This window comes from Furipterus horrens, unplaced genomic scaffold, assembly GCF_987537825.1.
Source record: "Furipterus horrens unplaced genomic scaffold, mFurHor1.1.pri manual_scaffold_8, whole genome shotgun sequence".
Classification (NCBI taxonomy): Eukaryota; Metazoa; Chordata; class Mammalia; order Chiroptera; family Furipteridae; genus Furipterus; species Furipterus horrens.
This window is the reverse complement of record NW_028327178.1, coordinates 110407581-110432473: the sequence shown is the minus strand read 5'-3', so window position 1 is coordinate 110432473 and position 24893 is coordinate 110407581. Positions and strand designations below refer to the sequence as shown.

The window sequence follows — 24893 nt, the reverse complement described above, 5'->3', positions numbered from 1 at the left end:
ATGTCGGGCCCCGGGCCGCGGGAGGCGCCGCAGGCGCAGGCGGGCGGGCCGGCGGGCTCCGAGGGCGCGGACGCGGCCCTGGGCGAGGCGGGGCTGAGCTTCACGACCACCGACCTGAGCCTGGTGGAGATGACGGAGGTGGAGTACACGCAGCTGCAGCACATCCTCTACTCGCACATGGAGGCGGCGGCGGCCGACGGCGAGCTCGAGACGCGCCTCAACCCCGCCTTCCTGGCGGCGGGCGGCGCGCCGGCGGGGGGCGCGGCGGCGGCGGCGGCGGGGGGCGCGGGGGCGGCGCCGGGGAGCGGCGGCGGCGCGGCGCCCGTGTACCCGCTGCTGTGCCCGCCCGCGCTGGCCGACGGCGGCTTCGCGGGCGCCAACCCGTGCCTGGGCCACATCGACTTCCAGGAGCTGCGCATGATGCTGCTGAGCGAGGCGGGCGCGCCCCCCGCCGCCGAGAAGACGCCGGGCGCCGACGGCCCGGGCCCGGGCGCAGCGCGGCCTAAGGCGCCCGACGGCGCCGGCAAGGAGAACGCGTCGGCCGCGGAGGGCGCCCCCGAGGCGCGGGCCAAGTCGGCCGTGCGGGTCCGCCTGGAGGACCGCTTCAACAGCATCCCCGCCGAGCCCCCGCCCGCCCCGCGCGGCGCCGAGCCCCCCGAGCCCGGCGTGTCGCTCAACAAGTGGGTGCCCGGGCCGGGGCGGGGGGCTGGCCCCGCGGGGCCCGGGGGTGGGAGGCCTGGTGAGGCGCCGGGGGGGGCGTGTGGCGTCCCCAGCACGGCCGCTTCCGTGGCCCCCACTTCCACCCATCCCCGCCCTGCAGCCCCCCACCCCCCATTGCATGCAGAGCCGGGGCCTGGAGGCCGGGGCGGGGCGTGCAGAGCCGTGGCGCAGGCCCTGGCCCCCGGGAGGTGGCGGGGCGCGGTGGGAGCCGGTCCCCGCTGCCCGGCAGGTGCCGGACGGAGGGTTCGGGACGTGGCTCGCCCGGGCGGGACGGACGATGGTGGGGCGGCCTCCCTGCCCCGTCCTCACGCCTTTGTGGCTTCTCTCTGTCTTGGCAGTTTGGTGACTCTTATTCGGCATCCGTCGGAGTTAGTGAACGTTCCTCTTCCTCAGCAACAGACCAAAAGCACGGCGTTAGCGAAGAATAAGGCGGCCACCGCGGCCACTGCGCTGCAGCTCACCTACCCGCTGTTCACGGCCAGCGCCTGCTCCTCGGGCGGGGCGGCCGGGCTCCCGCAGACCCAGGTGCGCACAGGACGGGGGTGCCGCTTTCCTGGACCTTGGGGTTTGGGGACGTTTAGGAGGCCTCAGCCCCCTGAGCTCTGCCCGCGGCGTGCTGCCAGCTCTGACGGCGCTTGCGCTGCCCTGCCTTGTGCTTGTGCCCGAAGGAGACGGGACACTGTGATCCAGTTCCGTCGCTCTGTCTTTTCCAGACTTCTAGTAACTCCTGTTCCATGCTGGAGGCTGCTAAGCACCAGGACATCGGGTTGCCCAGAGCGTTTTCTTTCTGCTATCAGCAAGAAATGGAATCCACCAAGCAGGCTCTAGGGAGTAGGAACAAAGCTTTGCCTGAGCAGGTTTGGATTAAAGTGGGAGGTAAGCCACCAAGTGGATGGAGCCGGCTCTTCTGCGGCCACCTGGCCTTTGCCCCCCTGTCCTGTGGCCTGGGGCGGGGGCGGGTGGGGGCCATGACCAGGAATGGCCTTGGCAGTGCCTGTGGTCTCAGTGCTCCTCCCAGCCCTGCTCCCCGCCACCTTGATCCTGAGTTGCAAATGTGATAGGCGCACTTGGTGTGGAGGCGTTGAGTCGGGGCTGCCTTTTCTTAGCAGTCAACACCCTAACGCAGAAACAGGAGGCTTAGGTGAATTTTCACTTACCTGCAAGTCGTCAAAGCATGTAGGTCTTTTCCTTTCCCCTTATTTGTATACTCGGTGTGGGGGGGGGGGGGCACCTGAAATCTGCCGGAAGCTTTAGGAGACGGCCTGCAGGTGGACCGAGGCCTCTGTTGGGAGCGAGAGGCCACAGGGTGATGCAGAAAGTTTTAGAAATAAAGGCACGGTCACTCTCAGCCCCTTTCTCCCTGGAAACAAATTATTGCCACGCTCCCCCCGAGCTGACATGCTTACACTGAGCTCTTCCGAGAGCTGAGGAACTCAGCGTGGGGTGGAGGGCTGCTTTCTCCCAGGGCACTGGTTCTTTTTTGTCCTTATTTTTGGGACATCTTCTGCAGAAATGCATGCTGACATTCGTCAGGCAGGAAGGTTACCATTAAATAGTCCCTGTGCTGACGGGGCTGCTTAAGGAGAGCAGGGTTGCGAAAGCCTGTGAGTCCATCTGTCCCCCTTGCAAACCTGACGTTCAGAGCTGTGCTGAGTGATTCTCTGGGATGTGGCTCTGGGTGGCTTCTCAGGTCGTGTGGCCTTGCGCGCAGCGGTTAGACGTCTGCTGCTCTGGGTTTGCTGGGACGCTGATGTGTTTCCGTCGCCAGAGCGCGGGTTCCTCCTCTCGTGGGGAGCCTCGCTTGTCAGGCGATGTGTCCTGAATCCTGAGCCACTTAGCTGTGTCCTCTTCTGAGAATTGCAGGGAGAGTATTTGTCGTCATGTGAGAGTAATTCCAGGTTTTGTTTCCCCATCTGAGTGTTAGAAAAATCACACAACTTTTTGGTTTTTCTGTTCATAGATGACAGTTACCGCCGGTTGATCAATGGGGGGAGGTGGGGGGCTTTGATCAGGTTATACTGCTAACGCTGGGTTGGGGTCTATGCCCAATTTGGTGTTTGGAACTGGGAGCTTCGAGCTTCGGGCCGCCGTGCCCAGCTCCTGCTCTTCGGGTCTCTGTGGTCCTTAGTCACTCAGGTTTGTGTCTTGGATTGAAGATGCCGGCAGTGTAGTCAGCATTCGTGGAGCTCAATTGAGAAAAATAAACAATTAAAGTACCTGTTTTTTCTTTTGCAAAGAAGAAGCGCTGTGCAAACAAGCCATGACTAAGAGGAATCGGAGTAGGATCCGTCAGCTGGACACTAGCGTGGAGCGACGGGCCCTGGGAGAGATTCAGAACGTGGGCGAGGGCGCTGCTGTGGCCCCGGGCTCCTGGCCGTCCACGGAGTCCTTGCAGCCCCACCCGGGGGAGCAGGGCCAGAGCGCCGCCGGCGGGAGGTCGCAGCGCAGGGAGAGGCACAACCGCATGGAGCGGGACAGAAGGTGAGGCGCGTGTGCGGGACTCTTACCTTTGATGCGCGCTGGTGACCGTGGCCACCCTGCTGTACAGACGAGAGAGCCGTGTCCACGTGCAAGGGGAGGAAGTGCTGGCCGAAGCGTCAGCACACGGAAACGCGGGCTCGGCTCTGCTGGGTGGATCGGGGTCCTCAGCACCCACACCCTCCTGATGGAGTAAGAGGACTCCTGGCTTTGATTCGTTACAGAGAAAAGATGGGGCAAAGTTGGCAAAGGTGCGAGCGGAGGAGGCCGGGGGCCCAGGCGGGAGCTCCCAAGGACCCCACCCAGGGAGCCACTTGTAGCTCTTCCCTCCCAGCCCCGAGCGACACGGCCGCTGCTGCCAGCCGGCCCGGGGCCGAGGCGGTGTCGGGGTCGGTCCTGAGGGCGCACCTGCCCAGCATGCAGCTGGGGCCGGACCCAGAAGGAAAGCCTGTGTTCCACACAAAGCGCAGGGTTTGTACAGATTGCTTAGGCACGGGGCTCTCCCTCTTGACTCCCAATCTACGTTCCCAGATGCCCAGGCCAGCCTCATGGGCAGGTCTTCCCGACGGGCAGGCCAGCCTGCCAGCCCTGCCCGGCTAAGCTCTGTCACTGGTTTGTCCTGGTTCTTTTAAGAATGTTGGAGATGGAGAAGGTTGAAACTTACATGTAAGTCATTTTATCTGTAGGTTTTATTTGCCCAATTCTGCGTACAATCTCAGGGTGGTTGATTTTTCTCTCTTGCATGGAATTCTGGGCTTTTACACAGAATTGATTAACCTCGTCACACACTGAGCACGTGTGCCGGTTTCCACTGTGGCTAAGGCAGGGCAGCCTGGGCTGGGCCAGCACTCGGAAGCCGCAGGGCTGAGCTGAGGCCGGCTCTCTCTTCCTAAAGGGATGCAGTAAAGCCAGCCCACCAGCCAGACACCTCCAGTGTGACGCACACATGCTCCTGTGCACTCGCCGGGTGACAGGGCGTTTCTCCTGCTAACGCTGACTTCTGAACAGTTACTGAACACCTACTGTGTGCCAGCCCTTACATGCTCACAGGGAAAGTTCCTATTCTCAGCTCCGCTGTTTCCTGGTTTAACAAACCGCAGAGTCTTTCCACCTCGTCTTGAGTTTCTGTCTGTCGAGTAGAGTGTCCACCGTGCAGACGGAGACGAGAACTGAGCGAGCTGCGTGGCGAGCGTTGCGCGCGTGCAGGCTGCTATCCGTGGGAGCCCTGCGTGCTCGGCGGGGCGTGAGCGGCAGGGCCATGTCATCTGAGCTTGGTGTCGGCTCAGCCTACACGTGTGGATGGACGTTACAAGTGGCCTCATCGTGACTCCAGCTGTGATTTAAACGTCTCTGCAGTTGCCTGGGTTTCTGGATAGTAACCAGCTGGCGTCTGTGGTCCTCTCCGAGCCAGGTCCCCTGCAGAGGCGAAGCTGGGGGTCCGCGCCCCAGGCCCGCACGGGTCAGGCGATGAGCTTGAGCGAGAGAACGGCCTGCCCAGAAAAACCCCACACGACACTTCTCTCCCGTTTCAGGTGTTTGGCTCCATCCCGGTCTAGACACATGAACCTGGCCCCTGAGGAGTAAATAGGGAAATGCCCTGCGGGGGCGCCCAAGGCAGGCGAGGCCTCCAGGGAAGGATCCCCCGCCGAGGACAGTCGTGGGCACTAGGTCCCCAGAGGGCGTGGGCTCTGCCCAGCACGTGTGCCAGCCCCGAGCGCCGACCCTCCCAGGGACACAGACGCCGGCTTTGCTCCGCACTTTGCTCCCGTGTCTCTCTGATCACTTGGGGCTTTGCTGTAGGCGCAGAATCCGCATTTGCTGTGACGAGTTGAACCTCTTGGTCCCGTTCTGCAACGCCGAGACAGACAAGGCCACCACCCTGCAGTGGACCACCGCGTTCCTGAAGTACATTCAGGAGCGGCACGGAGACTCCCTGAAGAAGGTGAGTTCTCGGCCAGGTCACCTCTCAGCAGGAGGTCAGCTCGTCGGTGTCCTTCGTGTCCCTTCTTCCTGGGGGTCCCACGCTGCCCTTCGTGTCCTGGCATCTGCTGTCACAGAGTCCGGTGTGCGCAGAGCCCTGCTCACTGATACATGACCTGTCATTGCTGGACGTGGTGACCAGAGCCTGAGCTTGGTCGCTTGGCGACGGACGTGACACTTGGAGCGCCTGCTGTGCAGTGGGTGGTGCTGGGCGAGGAGGGGTTCAGAGACCTGGAGAGGTGATCTGGCCTTTGCCCTCAGAAAACCCAAAGGGATGAAGCAAGAACAGCCCCCCTCCCAAAGGCAGATAGATGTCAAACAAATACCTAGACTTCAGAAGGCAGAGAAGAGAGAGACTTGCGTGGGCTGCATGACTGTGGACAACTTGGGGGCCTGGGCCCGAGCACCTCGGTTCCTTCGTGTGGCCAGCGAGCGAGCGGGCTTGGCCCCTGTTGCACCAAGTGCTCGGTGAGGGCCCTGTCTGTCCCTTCCGTGGCTCAGAGGAGACAGCGGAGGGCTCTGCTGGGTCCTCGGCTCAGGGACCACGGCTTGGGTGCTGGCCGCAGAGCGGGCGGTCAGGGAGGCTGGTGGTGAGGCTTCGGTGACGGGAGCTCGTGCTCCCTGTGCAGGCTGCGGTGAGCCCCGAGGGCTGGGCTGAGGCTGGACGGGCTGTGGGCCCGGCCGTGTTCCCTTGCCTGTGTCACCGGCGCTTCGCGTTCATCACCTCCCCAGTGGTCGCTGTCTCGCGGGTTTTCAGGCAGCACGTGCCTCGCGTCTGCTCCAGCGGGGTTGCTGCGTATTGGGCGGTGAGTTACTCCAACGCTGTGCGTTAGAGGTGGACCGCTGGGTCACGTTAATAAAACAGCTTGTGCGTTTTCTAAACGGGTTTGTGTTTGGCTCTGTAACTACTGGGAAAGTACTGCTAGGATTCATCCAGGTGTGCTGAAGGCATACCCTCAAACCTTGTTCCCGCGTGTACAATGTATGCACGCTAAGGCTAAATAGGGGAGTAACCTGTGGGTATTACCCTTCCTGGGTGTTTCTGAAACATTGACCTTGTACGTTCTTTCTGCGTTGGATCCCAGGACCCGTCGAGAGGTGCGCTGCGGTGACGGCAGCCCTTTGGGGGCTTAGGAAGTAAAGGGCTGGAACACTCACGGGCTCCGCTCCTTGCTGGTCACGTCCCCCTCTTCTTGCACGAATACCCTTGTTCTCCGAATACAGTAGGTGAGACAGAAGTGATCATCCTGGGTTATTTTAGTCCACAGACCTTTCCTGCTCTCACCAGGCTTCTGCTTGGTCATAATGGGTTGGCCAAAAAGGTCGTTTGGTTTTGTTCTGTACGACGGCCCTAGCAGCATTGAGTTGTCTTTAACTTCATTTGAAACCATTTTGTTTTGTGACAGCTGTCATATCAGCGTGATTTTTTAAAATCTTATCAAATAAAGATTTTATTATTTTTAGGGAGAGGGGAAGGGAGGGAGAAAGAGCAGGAGAAAAACATCGATTGGTTGCCTTTTTTCAGACCAGGGACCAAACCTGCAACCCAGTCATGTGCCCTGATTGGGAATCAAACCTGAGACCTTTCAGTTTGCAGGACAACGTCCAGTTAAACGAGCCACACTGACCAGGGCCCCAAAATGCTTTTGAAATGACTTAGAGCTGCAGATTTTCCTAAACAAGCATGCAGCTGTGGGTTTTGTATGATTGTGTTGCTCAGCCTCTAACTGCCCCTCCCCCGTCCCCGTCCCCCGTCCCCGTCCCCCGAGTGGTGGTTAGAGCGTTGAGGTTTGGCAGCGTCAGGACAGGTGTCTGAGCAGTTCGGCATTTAGATGACTCTACTTATTTATGGGTTTTTACATTTGATGTCATTTCAACCTTCAATGTTAATACAAGACTGGGACGAGGAGCTCCTCGTGCGCCCTCCGGCCTCACCCAGAGCCACTGGGCGCCGAGGTTTTGCCCCGTTGGCCCCGTCCTGCGTGGTGTCTTTTCCTGAACATTTGCTAGCGAGTGGCAGGCGCAACACCACTGGGCGCCTCCGCCTCTGCGTGTTTTAACTAGAACGCGAGTCCGAGACAGGACGTCTGATGCCGACAGTGTTACCGTGCTTGGCGGCAGCATTCACATGTGGCCTGTGGTCCCAGGAGTGTCCTTCCCTCCCCCCCAGGGTCCCTTCCAGGGCCCTGGGCACACTGAGCTGTTGTGGGGTGACAGCAGGTTTCTGAGGCCCCCCTCCCTCCAGTTCCACCTGATGTGGGGCACAGGGTGCTCTCCCAGATGCCCACTCCTCAGCACCTGCCTGGTGGCTGAGGCTCGGAGGAGCTGTCACTTATCCCGTAGTCACTCCTGCGAGGACGGGGCCAGGGCCCCTGCCAGCACCTGCCCACCTGCTTGCTCCTGACACCCCTGGGGCAGTGCCTGCCCCCCTTCTGCCCCCTTGCCCAGCAGCCTCTGACGCCCGCGCCTGTGCACCCACCGTGGGTCACAGGGGACTCCGCTGACCTTGACCTCCAGGCCAGCGCCCCCTGGCGCTCCTCCTCAGGTGCCTTCTCCTCCCTTCTGTGCGGGTGCCCCCCATTTGCCCACCTCCAGGAGCTCGGCGGCCAGGGTCTCACCGGGCACGCACAGGGGCCACCGGTCCCCATGGTCAGTGGGCGCACACGCCCCCTCCACGGGACCCTGGCTTGGTGGGTGGGCACACTGTGTGGAGACCCTCGCAGCCACTTCGCAGCTTTGTCCTGACGAGTGTGTCCCTCCCTCGCTCTCCCGTGTCGTCCCGCGCGCCTGTCCCTGCTCCCGAGTGCCCCGGCTCTGCCCCTGCTCTGGCCCGCTGGACTGGGGACAAGGGAGTCAGCAGGAGTGTGTTTTCTATCCTGATTTGGTTTTAGGTTAATTTTTAAACTTTTCCCTTTTTTTCCTCTTTGTTGTTAATTTCTGTGGCGTCTTGAGTTGCAAGCTCACGTCATTTACTGTCCCCTTCTTGTGTCCTGGGCAGGGAGCCTAAGGCTTGCTGCTGCCTCCAGGCTCCTTGGAAGACCCCGTCTGCCTCTGAGGCTTCCCGTCTCCAATCGCTCTGCCCTCCCAGGTGACCTCGTCCCCTGGAGGCGGCTTTTCATTGTCCCCAGCTGAGGGACTTCTTTCCCACAACGTGATGGGTGAGGATGGTCCGTGTGAAAAAGCCGTTTTTGAAGTTTGTTGAGGCCTCTTCTGTGGCCAGTTTTGTGCAGTTCCGTGTTCGTGCAGAGAACTGCGTTCTTTATTGGCTGCTGTCCCTTAGGTCAAGGCCGTGGATTGTGGCTCAAACCTGTCCCCTCTGGGAGTCGGATCCATCATCCGCTCGCACTCGCCCTGTGTTTGCCTCACAGCTCAGAGCTGCGTCAGGGCCGCAGTCTGTCCGCTGCGCGTGGCTGCCACGTCCACTCGAGTGCCCTCGCAGCGGCCTGAGCCCTTCATCTCGCCGCCGCCCCCTCTGCCTCGTCGGAGCCCCCAGTCTCGTTTCCCGCCGTGCGTCATGGGGCCGCCTGTCTCACCACGAAGCACGGTGTGTGCCCTGGGCACCCACGTGCGCTAGGACCTCACGGGAACGTCGCTGCTCCCAGACGCTGTGCCGAGGTGTTGGGAGGCGTTTTGACAGATTATGAAAATCCCTGAAAACTCAGCTTTCCACTGTGTTTTGTCGAACACAGATGCTAAGGGAGAGAGTTGAATGGGGACGACTAGCCGACCATCAGCTCAGCTGAGGAGGGTTGGGCAGGTCCCGTCTCACAGTGTCACAGTCACCCCAGCTCCCAGCGACTTGGTCCCTGGGACCCGAGAGGCCAGATGCAGCTGCAGCTTAACCCCCTCTGGCAAAATACTGGAAATAAAGATGGTGCCCGGGGCTAGCCTCCTGTGTGAAGATGGCGTGGGAAACTCCACGGACTTTCTTCTGAGAGATGGCTGTTTTGTTTCTGACTTTTATTTAGTTATTTTAAAAGCTAAATTCTGCCGTGGCCAGGTAGCTCAGTTGGTTAGAATGTCATCCCAATATGCCAAGGTTGTGGGTTTGATCCCCAGTCAGGGCTCATGCAAGAATCAGTGAGTGTATAAGAAGTAGAATAACCAATGTTTCTCTTTCTCTAAAAACAAAAAAATATGTATCAATAAAATGTAAGATGGCTTTACAGTCTTGTCAGGAATTTTGAGAAGCTGTTGGAAAATAAATAAAAATGTATGTCGCTGTAACTACATGAGAAAAATGTTTGAAGGCCTGTTTTCACCACATAGGCCCCCCCACGAGATGTGGCATGAGCTTGCGGGTGGCGCCCCGACGTAACTGCATTTGGAAGCGGTTCCGCTCTTATTCCGCCTCCTAGTTCTGAAGGCAGTGGTTCTGGGGTCGGAGCTGGTGTGTGCTGACCGTCCTTTCTCGTCTTTAGGAATTTGAGAGTGTGTTTTGCGGTAAAACTGGCAGGAGGCTGAAGTTGACCAGACCAGACTCCCTGGTGACGGGTCCCACGCAGGAGAGTCTACAGAGCAGCCCCACCATGGAGATGAAGTGACGGAGGAGGCGCTGGCTCCTGGGAAGCACATGGCCCTCCCGGCCCACCCGCATGTCCACGCCCTGGGGCTCGCGCCCAGCGCCAACTCTCTAGGGACACGGCTCCCATGGGACTCCATGGGGACTCTGAAAGCACGTTTTGTAAAAATATTTATCTCAAACGGTATTTGTCCATTAACGTCCTCTTAGACCGCAGGGGAGGAAGCCACCTGACAATTAGGAAGTACTTTTCCAATTACCTGATTCCGTCATGTTTTCTGGACATAACTTAAAAAAATTAACATCCTTCGTAATTTCTGTGGTCTTCTAAGGTACACTGCTTTTTACTTATTTTACTTACATTTAAACACGCCCCCGTAGCAATTGAAGCAAGTCAAACTGTTCTTCACTAGAAGTAGTTCGGGAATTTATTTCATTTGTTTATCGCCTCCCCCCGTGACTTCCGGTCGCACAGACCGTTGTGACTGCGGTCCGCTCGGGTGTCCCGGCTGGAAGGGCCCCGGCCACACCCTCCGAGGCTCCTCTCGCCGCCGCGGCCGCAGCGCTGTCGGGTGGGCTGCGAGCCGTTACCTCCGTGTAATAAACTGTAGTGTTTGGAACCGAGGTTTTCAAACGAGTGGCTTTATTTATTACAACAGAGAACACCAACAGGTTTAGTGCAATGCAAAGTCACCGTCAATAAATACTGTTGCTCAGACAGTTTCAAGTTTGTACAGAAACCGGGGGCCAGACTAGACCTTGGTGCGGGGGGCGCTGGGCCCTGTGGGCAGTCACGGATCTGAGGGCTTCATCGATCATTTTGTTGGGGTTGTCACTGCTTTTTACACAAACGCCATGTAAACAGGTTGCGGTTTTCTCTCGGGGACGTGTACCAGTTGTGTGTGCCCCCTGGCCGGCCCGGTGTTCCCGCGCGGCGCCCATTTCCGAGGTTCGCGGTCACTGCCAGATGGGCCGCTGGGAACCCACGAGGAGACCACCTTCTCAGCAGCTGGTGGAGGACGCGCGGGGACAGGTGACCAGGTGCTGCCACTGAGGACGCAGGGGGAGGGGGCAGGCCAGCAAGGCTGTGGACGTGGCGTGGCCTTAGCAACGGGCGCTGCAGAGCCCAGCACTTCAGCCAGCGTCACTTGCTGCCTGGGTTGTGTCTTAGGAGCTTCTGGGACCCGACTTCTCCCCGCCCCCGCCCATCACTGCTCCTTGGCAGGCCGCGGTGTCACAGATGCCGGGGGTCCCCTGCGCGCCAACAGCTCCGGGAAGGCCCGCGTCTCCGGGCGGCCCGGGCTCGCCGTGGGCCCCGTCTTGGCCATCTTTGCCAACGCCAGGCACGCCTTGCGGTCCTTGAGACAGATGAGGGAGGTGAGTGTGGACGCAGTGACGGCTGGCCGTGGGCCCGCGAGCCCCCCCGCCCTTCTGTGTTCCTGGCTTGTCTGACCCTGGAGGAGGCTGAGAGAGCGGGCGAGGGGGCTGCAGGGGCTGGGGCTCGTCCCCAGGAAGGCGGCTGAGACTTGAGGGGGGAAATGCATGCGTGAGCAGTGGGGGTGAGGGAGGGACGGATGGGGCGGGGGGCCAATGAGGCCACCCCCACCTGGGTGGGCAACTGTGCGCCTTCGGGGCCAGGGGAGGAGATTGGGGTGTGAAGGCGGGGCGAGGCCCCATCCCCCGTGGTGTGGACGCCCAGGACGCAGGGCAGATGACAGTGACCCTCAACGGTCCCCTAGAGGCTGGGGCGGGTACGCAGCGGGGCTGGCCTTCGCTGGGGACGGCGCTTACATCTGACGTTGAAATTAAACATGCAGGATAGTTGTGGGTCAGTTAAGAGAAAATCCTGCTGGAATTTAGTTAAACAGAAGGTAACCGAGCGCTTCACCAATGCGGGACAGCATTGGCTAAAGGCCTGCGCGAGCCTGGCCTCTGAGGCTTTGCCAGGCAGTGGGACGCGCTGGCCCCACGCTGCGCCAGTTAAAGCTGCAGGTTTGGAAAAGGTGCCAAGAAAGAAAAGCGGTAACGGCAGTGGCCGCGCACCTTGCAGGCCCTGGTCTCCGTCAGGCCCGTCCAGACCCACACCGACCGCGCCCTTGTCTCCTCTGTCCCCCGGGTTTCCTGTCAGGGATGAGACGGAGCGCGTGTTCAGACCCGGCCCGTGCTGCTGTGACCTGCAGAGCCTGGTCCACACAGCTCGCATGGGGACCCAGCCGTGGGACAGCCGGCGTGTCAGTGGTCACCGTCACGGAGTTCCAGTTTTGTTCAGGAACACGAAGGCCTCTTACCCAGCTGAACGGGTCCCTATTTTCAACATGGTTTGAGCCCACGAGTTATGCCACGGTTTTAAAATGTCCCCTAATAGTGTCGTCCCGGTGCCCCCGCCCCCGCCGGCCTTGGTCCTCACGGCGTGTGTCACCGCGTGTGAAGTTACACGGCAGCTCGTTCTGGAACCGCGCTCCCGGCAAGGGGGACCTTTGGTCGCCGTGGGGACACTCGGGCAGACAGCAGAGCCCCCGGCCTGGGGCTGACGGACCCACTTGGTTCCAGACCAGGGTCACCTCTGGGGCGAGAAGGGGAACTTGGGGTGTTTGCCCTCTGGCATTGAATTGTCCCACATCTAAGCTCTTTCAGAACCAGGTGCTGTGATCAGCAGGTTGGGACGCGTGGGACCCGTGAGCTTTAAATGTTTCATTTGGGCCTCGAAGTTACCCGGCGGGGCTGCCGGCCACCATGCTGGCCGGCCCGGCACCAGAAGGACCTACGTGCTGAGGGCCCCGTTTCTGACTGGGCACCGGGCGCCCCACAACCTCTGCATGGCAAGCGGCCGCGCGGGGTCACAGCGGGCGTGGCCGGGACCATAGCTCCTTTCTCAGGTACTTCCCCGGTCCTGTATGGATGGCTTTTTCAACTTTTGGGTTTTTGCCTTTTCTGATGGCAGCGTTTGTGTTCCCACAAAGGGGCCGGCTTACTCGCACGCCGGATGTGGTTCTGATGGTGTCTGAGGAAAACGTCACGTTTTAAAAATGTACGGCCTGCAGGATGGATCAGGAGGTGACGCTGCAGGGCCCGAGGCAGCCGTGGGGACAGAGGAGGAGGAGGAGCGTGTGGGGGACTCGGGCCAGGCCAGGTCCCTCGGCTTCCCTTACCCCTTTGTCCCTGCAGAGGGGACAGCTCTGGGTTGGGGGACCGGAATGTGTGAGGCTTCTCGTGTGGCTGTGGCGGGCGGGGCTGCCCGTACTCACCTCTGGGTCCGGGGTCTCCCAGCTCACCGGTGGGGCCGCGGAAGCCAGGGGGCCCCCGAGCGCCAGGGTGACCGATGGAACCAGGGGGCCCGGGGCGCCCGGGGGGGCCAGCAGGGCCAGGCCGCCCGATGGCTCCCGGCGCTAACGGCTTCCGCAGGTGAGCAGCCAACTGCGCGATTTGTTCTGTGGACACGAAGGCACGAGCAGTTATCGGAAGAGGATCAGGAGAGGGTTTCGCGCTGAGCGCGGGGGGCCGCACAGACACCACGGGGTGGACCGCAGGCTGCGGGGGGCGGGGGCTGCTGCTTTAGTGCTCCTTGGAAGTGGCCCCACAGTGGCCAGACATGGCCTCCTGGTCTGTCTAAGCTGAAAGGGCACCATTTTGTGTCCCTTGTAACTGTTCTGCTCAGTGGACGCTCAGGACACGCCCCACGTGCTGGGTGTGATGTGACGCTGTGTGCATGGCCCTCGTGCAGCACAGACGTGACCACAGACGTGACGGAGGACCGTGGGGCGGACGTGGTGGTGGGAGATGGGAGCCCTTACCGCTGATCATGCCCCCACACAGCTCCCTGATGTGCTGCTCACTGGCTTCTTTTCCCTGAAATTCACCGCAGGGCAGCTCAGTGCATAGGTGATACCTCGCGGAGACCCCCTCCCCCCGACTCTCACGCTCTGAAAGGAAGGAACCGTACCGGGACCCCGGGTTTTCCGGTGATGCCAGGCACGCCCTGCACGCCCTGTAAGCCCACGGGCCCGGGGGGGCCTGGCACGCCCTCCACGCCGCTGGTGCCGTTGGGACCCTGGATGCCTCTCGGGCCCAGTTCCCCTCGACTGCCAGGCTAGGGGGAGAGAGCAGGAACAGGTGGGTCAGGCAGCCACCCCGCCGCTGCGACCCCACCGCTGCCACCCCGCTTCTGGAGGGAGCGCGTGTTGGCGACATGCTGCAGGCCTCGTGGCCCGGTGGTGGCCTGAGGGGCCAGTGGGCTGCCTGGTGGTTTGTCATCACTCACCTCTCCTTTGGGTCCAACGGGGCCGCGGGGTCCCTGCGGAGAGAAGTGGAGCGTGGTCATGACACGTGTTGTTACTCAGTGGGAAGCAGGTGCCGGGGAGCCAGTCAAGCACGTGGCCAGGTGGGGATGCGAGAAAGTCAGTCGTCTGTGAACCCGTGACGTGACCAACAGGACGCTACTCCTGGCTTCGCATGTCTCCTTCCCGGACCAGCAGGCGGACCGTCCCCACATGGGGCAGGTCCCCAAACCTGGCCGGCCTGGGCCCACTTGTCACAATAGTGCGGCCGGCGTGCTCACACTCACCGGCTCGCCTTTGTCCCCGGGAAGACCATCGGAACCGGCGATGCCCTGAAACAACATCCCGGGGTTAAGGGAACCGTTCACGCTGTCCCCAGGCCTCGGCGGGGCCCGGGGCACGAGGCCCAGGCTGGCATTGGCCATCCCCACGAACAGGCTTCTCTTCCCAGGAGAACGTCAGCCAGGCTCAGAGAGCTCTAGGTCCCCGGCTGTCTGGAGAAGCAGACGGAACCCGGGTCTGCCCCTGTCCCTGTCCCAGGTTAGCAGGGGGCACACCCTCCCCGAGAGGGTCCCAGAGGCAGCACCCAGGACCTAGCACTCCCGTCAGCGAGGAGCAAGTGACAGCCAAGGACAAAAGTTGAGGAGGGACGTGGGGAGCGAGGGGCTGCCCGACCACCCCGCGGCTCACCTGGTCTCCCTTGGGACCCGTGGCTCCTTCCGGGCCCTGCGCAGAGAGGAGGCTCAGTGTTAGAGGCGGCAGGGGGCCGGAGGTGTGTGCGCCCCCCCTGGCTGAGTCCCACAGCCGGGCCTGTGTGCCTGTCCCCTCACTGTCTCGACCCTCCCGTGGGACTGCCCGTCTCTGGGCCACCACAGCGTTGCCTGGCTGTTTAACAGGCGTCTCTGGTTTGGTCTTGTTTCTATTACCAGGAACAGCGTGGGGCCCCTCGCACCCGCGATCCTGGGCTGCGGCAAAGGGTCAAGAGCGCCTGGTTATCGTCTCCCCAGTGGAAGAGCTTAGGGACACGGCTAGGAACTGCGGGGACGGACACTCCACGTAACCTACAGATGGTCCACCCGCCGAAACAGCAGCGTGAGAATGGCCCGCGGGGCCGGGGGCAAGACTGCCGAGGCCTAGACCTGCTGGCTGACCTCCGCCTCCGCCCCCTTGGAGGCCCCCAGGGGAGACCCTGGAACATCCCCCTGGGGGCCAGTGAAGGGCCTGCTCTCCCCCCAGGACTGCGGGGATGAGGGGGCGTCTCCGATGGAGGGTCCTGAGCCTTCGATGTCTGGAGGCAGGTGTGGCCTCGCAGATGCAGCTGAGGGGCCCACATGGTGCCACAGGGTGGGCAGCCGAGGAAGACCCCCAGGGCTCCCACAGACCTGGTGACCACCAGCCAGCCGGGGACCTGCTGTGCCCCCACTGTCACCGACAACAGGGACCCCACAGGGGTTTAGAGGAATGGCTTTCATGCTAATCCCAAAGCACGGTGGCCCCGCGCCCCTGCGTCCTCAGGACACCTGCCAGCATAGCCACTCACCCGGTCGCCCCCGCCGCCTCGGAGGCCCTGGGGGCCTGGCAGGCCAGTGTCCCCGATGCTGCCCTTCGGGCCCTGCAGACAAAGGCCCGCTGGTCACACCCACGGGGAGCTGCAGTGACCCCCCACCCCCACCCAGCTAGTCCTCCTGGGCTCACCGGGCCCAAACCGTGACCCCAAACCTCACCCACCTGGAAGCCTCGGATACCAGGGGCCCCAGGAGGGCCTTGCGGACCGAGCGCCCCCTGAAAGTCAGAGGGAAGGTGTGAGCCCCTCTGTCTGCCCCCGGGGGCTGGGCAGACCCTGAGCTGGCCCCCAGCCCTCGGCCTGCATCTGCTGCATCAGCCAGGCTTGGTGCCGGGACCCGAAGCCCAGGGCCTTGGCACTGGCTGGTGGGCCGTCACCTCCACTGGTGGGGCACACCCGGCGGGTCTGTGGCTCTGTGCCCTCCGCACAGGGCTCTCAAAGGCAGGACGGCTCCGGCCTGGCCCTCACCACCTTCTGGGTTTCACGAGCTCGGCCCCCTGATGTGTCCCAAATGCCACCCAGCCCGCACAGGTACTGGGTCACGTGGTGGCAGCTGCATGCCATGCCCCCGCCCTCACTCGTCCCCCACTCACCGCTGAGCCTCTGTGGCCCGCCTCGCCGCGCTCGCCCGGCACGCCCATGTCCCCCTGCACGGGGAGGGGGAGAGGGGTGTCAGCAGGGCCTGTGCCCTCAGGGTGGGTGGGGTGGGGCGGGGGCTGTGGATACTCACTGGGACCCCGGGCTCTCCCAAGGGGCCGGCCTCACCCAGCTCTCCAGCTTTGCCCTGCACAGGAGGGGGTGCCTGAGTGTTCGGCGGCCGCAGCCCTCTGTCCAGGCCCGGGGCCGGCCTCCCTCCCCTCCCCCAGGAAGAAGACTCCACCTACCAGCTCTCCTTTCTCACCCTTGGACCCTGCTCGTCCAGGCAGGCCCTGCAGGACAGAGGCCAGGGCTCAGAGCATCCCCAAGAGCAGGACGCAGCCCTGTTCTGGGAGCACCCGCCGCGGGGCCCCCGCCAGAGCCCCTACACTCACCGGCAGCCCGTTGGGACCCTTCTCTCCTGGGGCGCCAGTGCGACCCGCCTCTCCCTGCGGGAGATTCAGAGATGACGGGGTGCTGAGGCCCAGGGGCGGGACTCCCCATAGACCCCTCCCCTGCAGGCCACCAGCTGGGCACCAACCTTCTCACCATCCAGTCCTAGCAAGCCGTCCCGGCCGTCCTTGCCCGGCATGCCCTGCGGACAGCGAGGGCGTGAGGCCTGACCGGCAGTGTGCCCCCCCACACCCCTCCGCCCTGCAGGCCGCCTGCTCGGGCGGCTCCTTCCCTTCCTGTCCCCCGACACTGACTCTGCCTCCTGAGCCAGCGGGCCCCAAACCGGCCTCACGGCTCAGCGGCTGCAGGTGCCCCTATGTTCCCTCAGGCCACCGGGGGAGGGGTGTCCTGAGCGACCCCGGCCACCCTGCACCTCCACCCAGACCCCTCATAGCCCCCAGGGGAGTCCCGTTTTACAGATGGGGAAACAGGCTTGGGAGCCAGGCTTTGGCCTGGGCCTGTCTGACCCCACCCTTGACTGTTCGGAGCTGAGGACCCAGCGATTCTGGGAAGGTGGCGGGACAGCAGCGTCCCCTCAGCGCCGCCCTCAGCCCTGTGTGCACCCAGGCGTCCTACCCAGAGGGGTCACGGGCCCGTCCCCCAGGATGGGCGGGGAGGGGCCCAGGGTCTGGGCTGAGTGTGGGCACGTAGCAGGGATGGGGGCGCGGAGAGCGGAGGTCCGGCACCCGTGTGCGTTGGTCCTGCTGGGCCCCCCAAGTCGCACGTGCCCGGGGCTCCGGGCAAGTTCAACCAAACACCCCCGACCTCCAGGGGCCGGTCGGGATGGACACAGAAGTGCAGCCCCGGGATATGGAAATGTGGGGACCATCCAACCACCACGGCATGTTTCCGGAGGACGACGGCGCAGAGCGCGCTGCCCGCCCCCACGGCCCTGGGGCACAGGTGCAGACCCGGCAGCACTGCAGGGACTCACCGGCTCTCCAAGTGGCCCGGCCACTCCGGGGGCTCCTTTGGGACCCGGTTTGCCCTAAAAGACATGCAAGCCACTGCAGCTGGAACTGTGAGGGCTGACCTGCCAGGCCAGCTGGTGAGTTGGGGACAGACCTGCGCTGGCCGCTCCCCAGTGCCAGGGGCCATCCTAGGGTCCTGTGGACACTGGCGGGGGGGTGGGGGGCACCTCTCGGCCTCTGGCCACCAGACTCAATCCAGCGACAGAGCCGGTTTGCTTGGGGGTGTCCACAGGCAAATGCTGGTCTGGGACGGTGGCTTAGTCGCCTCTCGGCTTCGTGAGGTTTGCTGAACCCGAGTCATGGCTCCGAGTCATTTCACTTCGCAGGGGCCACCTTGGCCCAGGGTCAAGCGCCACTACCCAGGGCCTCTCGACGGGTGGGCGTCAGAGCGTCAGGGCCAGAGCCGGCACCCAGGGGTCTGGTCCGACGGCCCCAGCCCGGCCGCCCGGGGGCCCCTGCTGCGTGGTGGTCGCTTCAAGGCGCCGCTGGGGAGCGGGGGCGGAGGCCTGCAGCAGCTCAGCCCCGCTCCGTGCCCCCAGCCCCCGCTGTCCGTGCGCCCCCCCCCCCCCCCACGCGTCAGGCCTCCTCGGGGAAGGGCCCAGAGAAGCAAGGGTCTCTTACTTACCAGGTCACCCTTGGGGCCCCGGAACCCGTCTGGGCCCCTCTCGCCTCTGTCACCCTGGAATGACAAGGAGGGACAGGTCCAGAGCTCCTAACGCCCGCCGGTGGGGCAGCTGGCCTGAGGCGTGAGTGGCCGGGGTCAGCGCGGACGTGGTCGGAGGCGGCAGGGCCGGCGCTGTGGAGCGTCTCAGGCCGGAGGGGCCCTAACCACGCTCGCTGTGCCCAGAAAGGAAGAGCGCCCACCTCCCACGCAGGACAGACGGGCCCTTCGGTAACCGTGCCCCCCAGGTGCACCCGGGAGGGGCCCGCGCAGCTCAGTGGGGCTGGAGGGGGCGTCTGGGTGAGGGAGAGGGGCGGGAGCAGAGAGCCCGGGCCTGCGCAGGCTGCCCCCACACCCGGCTCCCACGTACCGCTTTCCCGGGGGCTCCTGGGATCCCGAGGGGTCCTCGGAAGCCGATGGGACCCTGTGGGGAAGGGGCAGTACCCGGGACTCACTTCTGAAGCCTGGCCAGGGGCCCCCAGAGCCCTCATTCCATCTGGAGAGGCCCCGCCTCGAACTGCCCACCCGAGCCCCAGCAGGCCCCTCCTTAGCTGGCCACCAGGGGCCCCCAAGCCCTCTCCCGCCCCCCTGCCCCCACCGCTGGCCTGAGCACAGGCATGTCCCCAGCCCCCCTTTGGGAAGGACCGAGGGCAGGAAGGCCCAGAGACAGCCTTGCCAAGTCCCACGGCCCGTCTGTGGCCATCGGAGAGGTGGCCCCCGCCCCCGGGGCAGGCTGGGGGGTGGCAGACTCACCCGATCCCCGGGAGGCCCAAGCGGCCCTGGCAGTCCTCGCAGCCCCCGCGGGCCCTGTGGGGAGAGAGCTGGTGCTGCAGGGCCCTGAGAGCCATGCAAGGACCCCAGTGGCTTCCCCAGAAACCCACAGCCTCTGCTCAGGCCCTGGAGGGACGGGCCACACACCCCTGGCATCCCTGCCCGAGACATAGGGCCCCGGCCACGGTCCTGTTGTGGATGTGGTGACCATCCCCCACCCCCAAGCTGTCCAAGGGGCACCCAGTACTGCATCCTCACCCCCGTCTGCCCATCCCCCACTCACCTGCAGCCCCACGGTGCCGGGGAGACCGGGGGGCCCAGGCGGGCCGGGGTCACCCTGCAGGGGAGGCAGAGAAAGCGGTGATGAGGGGGGTCAGCCCCCAGTTCTCCCAGCCGCTTCCCTTGCCTGCTGGCCCTGCCCCCGTGTGGGTCATCCTCCAGGAGGACCCGTGGCCCCTGCCTCTGCCCTGGTTTTAGCAGATGCCTCTCCTGGCTGGGGGCCCCCTGCCGTACACGTGGGGGACTGGCCACTCCCGTCACCCTGGAGGGCACCAGCCTGGCCCCAGCCTGCGGGGTAGGAAAGACCTCCACGGGCAGCAGCTGCAGGAGGGTGGCGGGGGCTGCTGGGGACACTTCCAGTGGCAGCCAGCCTTCTCTGGCCACTAGGGGGGCCCGCCGGGGCGGAGGTCTCTCCAGAGGCCCTGTCCCAAACCCCTGGCCAAGTCTGCGGGGAGGCACGCCCTCGGGGGCCCTCGGTGCTGCGGGCACCGCGCGCTCACCCCGCCCCGTCACCGCCACCGAGGCCCCCACCGCGCCCGCACCTTCTCGCCGTCCTTGCCGACCTCTCCTTGCTCCCCTTTGTAGCCAGTGGGTCCCTGGAAGCAGTGGGAGTCACAGCCTGAACCCTCAGCGCCCCTCGGGGGGACAGGCCCGGCACAGGAGTGTGGCTGGGCTGGGGGAGGGTAGGGGGTCCGACCGCGACCAGGCAGGGCTGATGGGAAGGGGGGGATGGAGCCAGGCCCCCAGACAGGGTGGGAGGCCAGCCCCCCTTTCTGGGCCCCCACCTCCCATCTCAGCCCACTCAGGGGCTGTGCTGCCTGCTGGGGGGCGTGGAGGTGGGCTGGGGTCTGAACCCCACTCACCTTGAAGCCCGGCATTCCTGGGGGGCCGGGGGGCCCTGGCGGACAGATGGCCGGGCACTGTTGGAGAACAGAGGGGTCAGGCCCTCCCAGACAACAGCCCCCCTGGGAGCCCAGACAGGGCCTCATTCCGGTTGGCCGCAGCAGCCAGACCACGGCGCCGGCCCCTGGCCCCTCCTCGTGGCGGCAGGGCTCCAGTTTCTCCACCTCAGCACAGACTCGGCTCAGTCCCACAAAGGGGCCTTCATCCGGCCCCAGCGCCCCGCAGCGAGCCGGCAGCGGGGGGCTGCTTTAGGAAGGGGCGTGAAGGGGCCTGTGTCCCTCGGCACAGGTGGGAGGCTCCACGCTGGGGAAGGGCGCGGGGTGGGGACTGAGGATTCTAGATCATTCCACAGCTGATCTGGCAGATAATGGGGGCCATTGACCTTGGCTCCAGTGTCTGGGCTCAGCCGTTGTCCTCATTCTGGAAGACGCCCCCTCCCTCTGGCACACGGTGATGAAGCTCAAAGGCCAAGATAACAGAGTCCCAGACTCTAGTTCAGAGCCTTCGGCGACAGGCACATTGCACCATGGACCACGTGCGCCCAGCGCCCTGGAGGCGTGGCTGAGCGGGAAGCTGGACCATTCGCAGCCGGTTTCTGCCTAATTCCAGTGCCGGGTGTGGCCCTCCTTGTGGGGGGACTGGTGGCCAGGGTGGGGTGGGGAGGGCCTCGCAGAGGTTGTGCTGGACTGGTCCCTACTGGCACTGAACAGGGACTGAACAACGTGACTTCCAGACAGGTCCTGAGGTAGGAGATCGGGCCAGAGCTCCTCCCACCAAGACCAAGACGGGCCCTCGCTGTCCCAAGCAACGCCCACCTGAAGGTCAGCCGCGCCTTCGGGAAGGACTCCTGGGTGACCCTGGAACAGAGATGGCTGACTGTGATAGAGCCGCAGCCCACCCCCACCCCTAGGGGCCACCAGGGAACTTAGGCCCAAGCCCCTGTGTGACCAGCGCTTCCTGCTGCTGGCCCTTCTGCAGGGCCCGTGACAGTGACGGACATCACTTGCCCTGGGGCACGGGGCCACTGGGGCACGCCCTGACTGTCCCCAATCTCTGCTTCCACCCTGGACTCAGCTGGGTGTGGGTGTGGACCCTGGGGGTGCGGGCTGAGGACGGAGGAGGGGCGCTTGGGGACAGGGGAGCCATCACGCCTGCAGCCCCCTGCCCAGTACTTACAGGGGGTCCAGGAGGTCCGGGAGGGCCAGGCAGGCCCGGGAGTCCAGAGGGTCCCTGGGGGGCGGGGCGGGACTTAGATGGAGCAGGACCAGCCCAGACTGTGTCTTTGGGGGCCCCCAGCTCTGCCCACCTCCCCTGCCCAGCCTTGCTCTAGCGTCTGCTCCGGAGGCTGGGCCTGTCCTTGTCCCCGGACTCAACCAGGGCTTCCATGGAGAAAGGAAAGAGGGGGGGCAGAGACAGGGTCCTGGCGAGTAGGGCACCTGCGCCCAGCAGTGGGGAGGGTCTGGGGAGCCACTCACCGGGGGACCCCGGAGGCCGAGTCCGCCTGGGAGCCCACTGACCCCTGCTTCTCCCTGCGAGTGAAGAAGTGAGGGGTGGCGGTCTGCACCCAAGGGCTCCTGGACCCCCACGCAGGGACAGAGACCCTGGGTGGCCAGTCAGGTCTCTGCCTGCCACAGAAGCCCCGCCCCAGCCCTGGGTTGGGACCTGGCAGCCAGGCTAGCTGGGTGTGGTGGGCATGCCCAGTGGGGGCCACGAGGGCTGTGGGTACTCACGGGGGGGCCGGGGAGTCCTTTGCCCTGCAAAGCCAGTAACAAGGTCAGAGCTTGCTGGGGACGGGAGGGTGTTCCCAGCCCCCCTCCCCGGGGTGACCAGGTGGGTGTGGGGGAGAGTACCTCGGGGGGCCTTGGTGCAGGAGAGCCTCCCCCACCCCCTGGGAGAGGGGACCCGCCCAGACAGTACCCAGGACCATCCCAGAAGGACGGCAGACCCTCCAGCTCCTCAGCAACGCCCCCCCCCCAGAGCAACGGGACTCACCCCAAGCCCAGGTGGCCCCGGGGGGCCCAGACTTCCCTGCAGAAGGAAACCGGCTGTCAGGGTGAGTCAGGCACAGCCCCACCCCCCCCGTTTGTAAACCTGTTCTCCCCCCAAACCCTTCCTGCAGCTCCTCTGAGGAGTGGGCCCCATTGTACAGAGGACTGAGGCCCTGGGCATGGGGGGACCTCTGACACCCAAGTGGCCTGTACCCACTCCGCCAGGAAGCCCTCCAGATAGCCTGCCTCAGAGGTCTCTGAGACCTCGGCCGATGGGAGGGACCCCAGAGCCTTGGGCCCTGCTTGCCCGCCAGGCCTGGTCCTCCTGTAGCCTAGCACCCCGAAGCCGTGGCCCTGGCACTACAGGTCGCTCTCCTCGCGTGCCCCCCCCCCCACCAATGGAGGCTCCCTGCAGAAGGCCTGGGGCTCCCCCACCCTCCACGTCCCACGGCCGCAGCAGCCGCTCTCTCCTTGTCCCCAGCGCTCCTATGGCTGAGATCCCGCAGGCATGACTGTGCCCTGTGTCCCAGGGCTGGGGGATGGTCACGGCCCAAGGGCAAGGGGGCAGCATGTTGGGCTTGGGGACACTTCCCGGAGAGGCACTGGTGGGTCAGGCACTGGGCTTCGGGAAATGATGGTCTGGCTGGGGCACAGTCTAAGTGACCGCGGGCCCCTCGGGTGGGCACAGAGACAGGGTGGGAGGGGCGGAGCCGGGGAGGAGGGGGGCACATGGGGTCAGTCACCCCCAAGCACACCAGCCTCCCAAGCACGATCTGGATGCTGGGACAGCTCGGACTGGAGTTGGGCGTGGAACAGGGAGGGCACCGCGGGGGGCTGTTCTCCTGCAGCCCCCGCAGGGTGGGGCCTCACAGTCCCAGCTGCGGCAGCCGCCCTCAGAGCCGCCAGCCCCATGCTTCCTCCTGGAATCTCAGCCTGGCCACCGGGCTCCGGCCTCCCCCAGGATGGGAACGGGACCGGCACTCACCCGTTCTCCGGGAGTGCCCTTGAGTCCAGGCGGTCCTTCTCTCCCGGTCAGGCCCTGGGAAGGGAGGCGAAGGACTCGAGGGGTCACGTGGAAAGATCGCGCCCCCTCCCATGTGTGGGGAAGAACAAGCCAAGGCCCTTCCCTAACGAAGCCGAGGCCAGAGCTGCAGGGGACACCTTGGGCCTGGGACCTTCCCTCCTGGCCATCGCCCTGGCCGCCAGGCAGCCAGCGGGAGGCCCACGCCCGGGGCAGGCAGGAGGGCCCCCTCTCAGACCGTATAGTCCTCATGGAGCTCAGTCGTCCTGGGCCGGGCCTCCAGCCCCTGCTGACCGATGGACACAAAGCTGGAGCTCGGAGGGCCCTGGGTAATGGGCGTTTGTCCCCAGATAAGCAGGAGGTGCTGGCACTTTCACCTGTGCTGTGGGCAGGCTCTGTCCCCTGCCAGCCAGGCCAGACTGGGCTCCAGGATCAAGGCCAAGGCAGCCCTGCAGGGGTGCCGGGGGGCAGGCCCAGCCGGAGGAGAGCAATCATCGCTGACTCCAGGGGCTGGGGAGGAAGCCCTCCAGGCCTGGAGGGGAGTGTGGCTGGGGGGGGGGGGGCAGGGAGGGGCCCTGGGGAGGTGGTGCACTCACGTCCACGCCGGGCAGCCCTGGCAGTCCGGCCTCTCCTGGCTTCCCTGGCTTCCCCGAAGCCCCTTTCAGTCCCTGTGGGGGAGGGCAGAGGCAGGTGGAAGAAATCAGATGTTTTCCAGCCAGGGCGCCACCCCATAATCCAAGCGGGTTGTCTGTGTCCTGGGGGCCCTACTCAGCTGGGGTCGCCTGCCCACCACACACTGGCCCTAGGAGGACTGCCCTCTCCAGCAGGCCCCTTACCTGGTCACATCTATAGGACACCCACCTGGACACTTCCGCCTCCCCAGCTAAGGGCTGGTGGTCCCTCTGTGGGACCCCCAATTCCTGGCCGCAACAGCCCTGGGAGAGCTCACTAGCAGGACCGCTGACCGGCTACCCTGCAGGGCTCTATTCCTGGCCCTCAGACAGCTTCACAGCCAGAACCTGCCCACAGACACACAGAATCCCAAACACACACCCCCTCACCCTCTTCCTGGCTCAGCCCTCTGAGGCCTCTGCTGGGCTGCCAGGCCCCAGTGCGGTGGGAAGGGGTATCAATGACCCCTCTGTCCTAGGCTGCCCTCCCGCCAGACTGGAAGGGGCCGCCCCCGCCCCAGTACAGCCAGGGCACTCACCGGGGGCCCAGGCAGACCCGGAGGACCAGCTTCTCCCTGCAGAGGGGAGACACGCTCTGTGACCAAGTGTCCCCTGAAGCAGCCACCCCAGATGGGAGCCTCTCAGCCACTGGTCCACACCTAGGGGCACCTCCCCTCCGGGGCCAGGCACAAGCGGGCACTGGTAGAGGGACGGGCTGGACAGGCTGGGCTCAGCACCCGCGTGGCCCACACAGCTTTGGGAGGTCATTCTGAGGCTCAGGGACATGATCTCCAGAAACAGGGGGACACATCCTGAAGCCCTAGCCTCCCACTGGCCTGTGAAGCTTCAGGAAGTGGGCTGCGGGCGGCTGATGGGCCTCCTGCTCCACCTAGTCAGGGGGGGCTGCCCCTGCCCCGCCCCCACACCCGCCGGGCAGGGCTTTAAATGGCAGGTCCTCAGCCGGCCTAGACTGCCTGGCCGGCCTGGCCTGGGAGTCCACT

The 24893-nt window shown here is 64.4% G+C and overlaps 2 protein-coding genes and 2 long non-coding RNA genes across 5 annotated transcripts; 1 reads left to right on the top strand and 3 right to left on the bottom strand.

The window, feature by feature from the left end:
• TCFL5 (transcription factor like 5) lies at positions 1-10324 on the top strand. 2 transcript variants are annotated; one of them, XM_090286644.1, is made up of 6 exons: positions 1-680; positions 1059-1245; positions 1434-1596; positions 2961-3201; positions 4999-5140; positions 9600-10324. In XM_090286644.1, the coding sequence occupies exons 1-6, from the start codon at positions 1-3 to the stop codon at positions 9720-9722; spliced, it is 1536 nt and encodes a 511-aa protein (XP_090142770.1). In that variant the 3' UTR covers positions 9723-10324. The 2 variants fall into 2 exon arrangements, with proteins under 2 accessions (XP_090142770.1, XP_090142769.1); XM_090286643.1 differs by having other exon boundaries at positions 2958-3201.
• Positions 10126-20259, bottom strand: COL9A3 (collagen type IX alpha 3 chain). The gene is made up of 22 exons (XM_090285058.1): positions 20173-20259; positions 19852-19905; positions 19314-19367; positions 19013-19066; positions 18630-18683; positions 18224-18277; positions 17562-17615; positions 16716-16793; positions 16570-16623; positions 16423-16467; positions 16269-16322; positions 16132-16185; positions 15703-15756; positions 15515-15586; positions 14665-14700; positions 14262-14306; positions 13959-13991; positions 13641-13787; positions 13492-13546; positions 12946-13128; positions 11744-11821; positions 10126-11058 (listed from the first exon to the last, which is right to left on the bottom strand). Exons 1-22 carry the CDS (start codon positions 20185-20187, stop codon positions 10868-10870), a joined length of 1518 nt encoding a protein of 505 aa, XP_090141184.1. The 5' UTR covers positions 20188-20259; the 3' UTR covers positions 10126-10867.
• A 774-nt stretch (positions 20260-21033) lies between these two features.
• LOC150003798 (uncharacterized) lies at positions 21034-21736 on the bottom strand. The gene is made up of 3 exons (XR_016512693.1): positions 21688-21736; positions 21389-21442; positions 21034-21069 (listed from the first exon to the last, which is right to left on the bottom strand). It is a non-coding gene; the product is annotated as an uncharacterized LOC150003798 (long non-coding RNA).
• Positions 21737-22204: 468 nt separating this feature from the next.
• On the bottom strand, positions 22205-24560 carry LOC150003797 (uncharacterized). The gene is made up of 4 exons (XR_016512687.1): positions 24432-24560; positions 23818-23889; positions 23186-23239; positions 22205-22240 (listed from the first exon to the last, which is right to left on the bottom strand). It is a non-coding gene; the product is annotated as an uncharacterized LOC150003797 (long non-coding RNA).
• Positions 24561-24893: the final 333 nt, after the last annotated feature.

Coding starts and splice junctions, on each gene's coding strand:
- TCFL5 (XM_090286643.1), top strand. CDS start 1: ATGTCGGGCCCCGGGCCGCGGGAGGCGCCGCAGGCGCAGGCGGGCGGG. Junction 681..1,058: donor CCCGGCGTGTCGCTCAACAA/GTGGGTGCCCGG, acceptor CTGTCTTGGCAG/TTTGGTGACTCTTATTCGGC. Junction 5,141..9,599: donor ACGGAGACTCCCTGAAGAAG/GTGAGTTCTCGG, acceptor TCTCGTCTTTAG/GAATTTGAGAGTGTGTTTTG.
- COL9A3 (XM_090285058.1), bottom strand. Junction 15,587..15,702: donor CTGGTATCCGAGGCTTCCAG/GTGGGTGAGGTT, acceptor CTTTGTCTGCAG/GGCCCGAAGGGCAGCATCGG. Junction 11,822..12,945: donor GGGAGACCCCGGACCCAGAG/GTGAGTACGGGC, acceptor CATCCCTGACAG/GAAACCCGGGGGACAGAGGA.